The sequence below is a fragment of the Erythrolamprus reginae genome, chromosome 6 (assembly GCF_031021105.1).
Source record: "Erythrolamprus reginae isolate rEryReg1 chromosome 6, rEryReg1.hap1, whole genome shotgun sequence".
Classification (NCBI taxonomy): Eukaryota; Metazoa; Chordata; class Lepidosauria; order Squamata; family Dipsadidae; genus Erythrolamprus; species Erythrolamprus reginae.
The window spans coordinates 5,626,192-5,633,284 of record NC_091955.1 but is presented as its reverse complement, the minus strand read 5'-3'; the positions used below and the strand labels follow the sequence as shown (position 1 = coordinate 5,633,284).

Below are 7,093 nucleotides of genomic sequence, written 5' to 3'. Positions count from 1 at the left end.
AAAACACTTCCCTCCTGAACCTTATTTAATCCTTTAACATATTTAAAATGTTTCGATCGTGCCCCCCCTTTCCCTTCTGTCCTCCAGACTATACAGATGGAGTTCATGAAGTCTTTCCTGATACGTTTTATGCTTCAGACCTTCCACCATTTTTGTAGCCCGTTTAATTTTATCCATCTCTTTTTGTAGGTGAGGTCTCCAGAACTGGACACAGTATTCCAAATGGGGTCTCACCAGCGCTCTATACAGCAGGATCACAATCTCCCTCCTTCCTGCTTGTTATACCTCTAGCTATGCAGCCAAGCATCCTACTCACTTTCCCTACTGCCTGACTGCACTGTTCACCCATTTTGAGACTGTCAGAAATCACTACCCCTAAATCCTTCTCTTCTGAAGTTTTTGCTAGCACAGAACTGCCAAGTCACATTTTTCAGTTCCGTCGGAACGGTCACTCGGCGAACTGTTGTAACCTGAGTAGTACCTGTATTTATTTTATTTATTTATTGGATTTGTATGCCGCCCCTCTCCGTAGACTCGGGGCAGCTAACAACAGTAATAAAAACAGCATATAACAATCCAATATTAAAACAGTTAAAAACCCTTATTATAAAACCAAACATACATACAGACGTACCATGCATAAAATTGTAAAGGCCTAGGAGGAAGGAATATCTCAGTTCCCCCATGCCTGGCGGCAGAGGTGGGTTTTAAGAAGCTTACGAAAGGCAAGGAGGGTGGGGGCAATTCTAATCTCTGGGGGGAGTTGGTTCCAGAAGGCCGGGGCCACCACAGAGAAGGCTCTTCCCCTGGGTCCCGTCTCATATACCGGTATAAATAAGAAAACACAATACTTACTCAGCTTCTTTGGCTTTCTTCAAAAGCTTCTCTGCCTCTTCTTTTTGTTTCCTTAACTTTTTGGTATATTCTGTGTGGTCCTCACAATGTGTCACAAGACTCTTGAGGTTGTTGAGCAGGTCTGGCAGCTCCTGAGGTCCCTGGTGCATCTTGATGGCCAGAACATAATTTGCAACTTTTTCTATATCCTCCAGTGAGGCACTTTCCTCTTAAAAAGAAGTGAGAAAAGAACCATGTAGGCTCTACTCCTTTGCATCCTAGACCAATGTTTGGCAGTTTGAAGATGTCTGGACTTCGACTCCCAGAATTCCCCAGCCAGCATTCTGGGAGTTGAAGTCCAGACATCTTCAAATTGCTAAGTTTGGGAAACATTGTCCTAGATTTATATACCGCTTCATAGCATTTCACAGCCCTCTTGCAGAGTCAGCCTATCACTCCCAAAGATACTTCACCAGAAGAGCCCTTCACTCCTCCACTCGAAACAGAATTCCCTACGAAACTAGACTTACAATCCTAGGTCTTGAAAGCTTAGAACTACGACGCCTTAAACACGATCTAAGTATTGCCCACAAGATCATATGCTGCAACGGTCCTGCCTGTCAACGACTGCCTGTCAACGACTACTTCAGCTTCAACCACAACAACACAAGAGCACGCAACAGATTCAAACTTAACATTAACTGCTCCAAACTCTAGACTGCAAAAAATATGACTTTAGCAATCGAGTTGTTGAAGCATGGAACTCATTACCAGACTCCGTAGTATCAACCCCCAACCCCCAACATTTTTCCTTTGGACTATCCATGATTGACCTCTCCAGGTTCTTACGAGGCCAGTAAGGGGCGTGCATAAGTGCACTAGTGTGCCTTACAACTGGTAAGGTTGTAAGTCGAGGACTTAACAGTTCACTTGAACGATGATCATCGTTCAAGCCACTCCCACCTGGTCACATGGCCGGCAAGGCACTCCTACCCAGTCACATGACCATTAAGACACACCCATAAAATAAGCCACACCCACAGTGTGGCAGTAAAAATTTTGGCTGTCCCTTACTGAGCGCACCTGTTAAATATGCATTGAAGCAATGTAAATAGTTGAATCTGTGTTGAACGCCTCTGATTGGCTAAGACGTTGACAGTTGGGTTTCGGCGGGAAGTCAAAAAGTATAAAAGGAGCGTCTGGCTCTGTGTAAAACCAGTCGCGTTCCTTGCTGAAGTCACTTTCCGAAAAGAGCTGAACGAAATAAAGGCACCTTTTTGAAACAGGCTGCCTCAGACTTTTCACTGGCGACGGTCGAACCTACGATCTCCACCATGGACAACCTGCCGGTCGGAAGAGCTCCTGACTTCTTCGACCCAGAAAGATCCACCTGGGACAACTACATATCGAAATTCGACATATTCCTAGAAGCTGCGGGCATGAAGGACGTCAACAGCGACAGGAAGAGAGCCATTTTTGTAAATTATTGCGGCTCCGAAATATACAATCTTGCCCAGACGCTGACAGACCCGTTGCCGGCAAACTCCGTGACTTGGGACACCTTGAAGACCAAGCTCGCCGCCCATTTCAAACCTACCAAATCGGCCATCGTTTTCCGGCATCAATTCTCCAGAATGAGCCAGCTCGACACCGAATCCATAAACCAATACGCGACCCGCCTGGTATGCTGAAGACAAGGAAACCCCCCACCCCACAAACACTGATTCTAGGTATATACTGCTGTTCTAAGGCTGCCTCCTCCATATCTAATCTTGTCACCTTTTATTCTCCATTTTCTATTTTTATTTTGTCAACGTGGCTGCTATGCTGGATTCATTTCATGTGACATGTACTGAAAATGGGAGAGAAGTAATAGCACGTTTACCTAGCAAAAACTCCCTCAGTCTCTTGATCAGGCCTTTCACGCTTTCTCTGTCGTTTTCGACCTGATATTTACTTTCCTCCAATTTTCCATGAATCTCCACTGTTTTCTCCTTAGTGTCTTCGGTCATTTTCCTTATACTTTTGATCTGTGAGAGTACATTTTGATAACATTTTTATTTTATTAACTGTTTCATTGGTGGGTGGAACCCCCCCCCCCCCCAAAATAATGATAATATTTTCCCCATAACTTCTAGATCCATTTTTCAGTCCCAACTCTAAGCCTAGATTAAAGAAAAAGTAGCTTTTTTAAGTAATTGACTGAATTTATACAGACCAGGGCTGGGTTCAATTTACCTCGCTGCTGGTTCCCACACATTGCACAGTACAAAATAATAATAATAATAATAATAATAATAATAATAATAATAATAATTGTTGTGGTTAGCTCTGACCCAGCTCCTGCCCCAAGGACTGTGGATGTGGGGGAGACATCCACATGCTGCAGGCCTGTTTTGCCCCCGGTGAAATCTGCTGATGAAGGCTCCTCTGACCAAGAAGACATGAGTGACAGGGAGGAGGAGAGTCTGGCAGACAGCTCAGAAGGAGATCAATTATCTAGCTCCTCCTTGGATTCAGAACAAGAGTTAATGATACAGCCACGCATGCGGAGAGCGATGCATAGACAGCAACAACTGAGAGATTATTATCAAAGAAAATGAGGCCACCTGTGGCTGGGTGGGGCTGTGCTCATTAGTGAGGCTGTTATAAATAGCACCCTGTGCGTTTGGCCATTATCTGATCGTTGTGTTTCGTGACCTCTTTACTGACTTTGACCTTTTGTGTGCTGATTTCCCCCCGCTTTGAAACTAAACCAGAGCAAAGTGTGTTTCACTTTGTGAAAGAAGAAGGACTGTGAATTGCCTCACAGCTGCAAGCTAAGTATCACAGAACTGATAAGGGACTTGTACAAATTACCAGTTTGTTTGGAGACAAGTGCTCTTTGTTATACCAAAAGAGGGCTTAGTTTAAGTGAATTTTCATTATGAAGAACATTGTTTTGAAATTTCAAACGTGTGTGTGTCTGAAATTTGTACCTGTGAATTTTTGGGAGGAGTCTACCAGAGAGCCCGACAGAACAAATAATAATAATAATAATAATAATAATAATAATAATAATAATAATAATAATAATGCCCACAATAAAAGGGCGACCACATGTACAGTGCTGGAAAGTTGGCGCAGAAGAAGAAAAATATTTTTAAAAATCGGGGGGAAATTGATTTTTTTTTATAAAAAAAAAGATCGTGGGGCTCAGTGACTATGTAAGGATTCTAGGCTGCCACCTCTTTTCACTCCGCCCCCAGGTTCTGCCACCCCTTCTCCTACAAAATGGTGGATACAATTGCATGACTTTATTAACCTGTCCCCTTCAGATGATTTTATCAGGGGGGGGAATAGTTTTTAATACCCACATTCTAGACGTATATGTATAGAATCTGAATCATAATACGCCTAGTGTCTATTTTTACACTTCTAAGCACAACCAACCCACTGTGAATGGTTGGTTGTAGGAAAAATTCAGGAGTGGAGGAAACCACTAATGGAGCTAACAAGAGAAAGATGGATGGGAATAAACAAAGCCAGCATAGTTCTCTAAATCTCTGGTTTGTGGGTGTAGCATATTTCCCATGTGATTTCTGTAACTAAAAATAAATAAGTTCTTTGTGCTGGACTTGGAATTATTTCAGTTCTGAGAACATCTAACACTGTAATATAAAGGATCTGCATTCTCCAGCAACAAAGCCGTAAGCTCGTGTAGACACTAATCCAGACACAGTTGGTCTTCTTCTGCTGCAAGCCAACTACATCATTAGAAACTCGTTCATAAACACTGTATGAATTGGGTAACTTATTAACTAGGTCAGTGATGGTGAACCTTTTTTTCCTTGGGTGCCGAAAGAGCGTGGTTTCTTCCTCAGCCTTCTAACAATCTTTAGCAAAAGAAATAGAATACTCTATGAGACTAGACTTTCAATCCTGGGCCTAGAAAGTTTAGAACTAAGACGCCTTAAACAAGATCTAAGTATTGCCCACAAGATCATATGCTGCAATGTCCTGCTTGTCGGCGACTACTTCAGCTTCAACCACAACAACACAAGAGCACACAACAGATTTAAACTTAATATTAACCATTCCAAACTTGACTGTAAAAAATAGGACTTCAGTAACCGAGTTGTCGAAGCATGGAACTCATTACCGGACTCCATAGTGTCATCCCCAAACCCCCAACACTTTACCCTTGGATTATCTACGATTGACCTATCCAGATTCCTAAGAGGTCAGTAAGGGGCGAGTACAAGTGCACTAGAGTGCCTTCCGTCCCCTGTCCTATTGCTCTCCTATATCTCCTATACCGTGCTTCTATTCCTATATCTCTTCTTCTGTTCTTTCATTGATATGTTCTATTACTATACCTTCTTTTCTATTCTTTGTTAGATATATTTTACTATGAGTATCTCCTCTATAACCTTCATCATGTATTTTACTATGTGTATATATATACATACCCACTAAAACCCTCATTGTGTATTGGACTAACTAACTAACTAACTAACTAACTAACTAACTAACTAACTAACTAAATAAATAAATAAATAAATAAATACATACATACATAAATAAATAAATAAATAAATAAATACATAAATAAATACATAAATAAATACATACATACATACATAAATACATACATAAATACAGAAATAAATACAGAAATAAATACAGAAATAAATACAGAAATACATAAATAATCTCCCCATCTATTAACTGGGATTAATGCAATCTGACTCTTGCGCACTTTGAAGACCATGAAACATTTTTGAGCTCAGAAGCTTGCAACACACATGACTGTTAACATACAGTACCTTATTCTGAGAGCCTTGTGTCTGATTGGTTAGGTTACTTAACAGCAGGCCCGTGTGATCAGCCTTTCTCAAGGTGTTGGTAGAAAGTGGGTGTGCCCCATCACAGTTGGGACCACCGCAGTGTTTATTACCCTGGCTGTCGCGACATAAAGCCCCGCCACACTCTGCCATGGCACACGAGAGGTTTCCTGGCATCCCACATACCTGCATGAAAACAGAAGTCAAGCACTCAATACTGAAGTGATCAAGAAAAACAGCACTGGGTGTGTTTTCATTCTTCAATCCAAATCTACTGGGGGAATGATCATTGTTAATTCGCATTTAATTACGACCATTTGTCTGAAATCATATAGGATTTGTTGCCTGAAGAGGAAGTTGGATTAGAAGACAATCAACATCCCTTCCAACTCTGTTATTCTGGTCTGTTCTGCTCTGTTCTCTCTCCTCTCCTCTCCTCTCCTCTCCTCTCCACTCCACTCCACTCCACTGTTCTGTTCTGTTCTATTCCCTCTCCACTACACTCCATTTTCTGTTCTGCCTCCTCTCCTCTCCACTCCACTCCATTCCACTCTACTCCACTGTTCTGTTCTCTCTCCTCTCCTCTCCACTCCACTCCACTGTTCTGTTCCCTCTCCACTCCACTGTTCTGTTCTGTTCTATTCCCTCTCCACTACACTCCATTTTCTGTTCTGTTCTGCCTCCTCTCCTCTCCTCTCCACTCCACTCCACTGTTCTGTTCTGTTCTATTCCCTCTCCACTACACTCCATTTTCTGTTCTGTTCTGTTCTGCCTCCTCTCCTCTCCTCTCCTCTCCACTCCACTCCACTCCACTGTTCTGTTCTGTTCTATTCCCTCTCCACTACACTCCATTTTCTGTTCTGCCTCCTCTCCTCTCCACTCCACTCCACTGTTCTGTTCTCTCTCCTCTCCTCTCCACTCCACTCCACTGTTCTGTTCCCTCTCCACTCCACTGTTCTGTTCTGTTCTATTCCCTCTCCACTACACTCCATTTTCTGTTCTGTTCTGCCTCCTCTCCTCTCCTCTCCACTCCACTCCACTGTTCTGTTCTGTTCTATTCCCTCTCCACTACACTCCATTTTCTGTTCTGTTCTGCCTCCTCTCCTCTCCTCTCCACTCCACTCCACTGTTCTGTTCTGTTCTATTCCCTCTCCACTACACTCCATTTTCTGTTCTGTTCTGCCTCCTCTCCTCTCCTCTCCACTCCACTCCACTGTTCTGTTCCCTCTCCACTCCACTGTTCTGTTCTGTTCTATTCCCTCTCCACTACACTCCATTTTCTGTTCTGTTCTGCCTCCTCTCCTCTCCTCTCCACTCCACTCCACTGTTCTGTTCCCTCTCCACTCCACTGTTCTGTTCTGTTCTATTCCCTCTCCACTACACTCCATTTTCTGTTCTGTTCTGCCTCCTCTCCTCTCCTCTCCACTCCACTC

At 42.9% G+C, this 7,093-nt stretch overlaps 1 protein-coding gene across 1 annotated transcript in view; it reads right to left on the bottom strand.

Moving 5' to 3' along the window:
* LAMB4 (laminin subunit beta 4) overlaps nt 1–7,093 on the bottom strand; it is a gene marked incomplete at its 5' end in the record, with an annotated part of 66,029 nt that overhangs the window by 5,986 nt on the left and 52,950 nt on the right. The window contains 3 exons of the mRNA XM_070755152.1: nt 856–1,063; nt 2,720–2,864; nt 5,643–5,846. Coding sequence (XP_070611253.1) covers nt 856–1,063; nt 2,720–2,864; nt 5,643–5,846 — 557 coding nt within the window. The remainder of the gene's footprint in view (nt 1–855; nt 1,064–2,719; nt 2,865–5,642; nt 5,847–7,093) is intronic.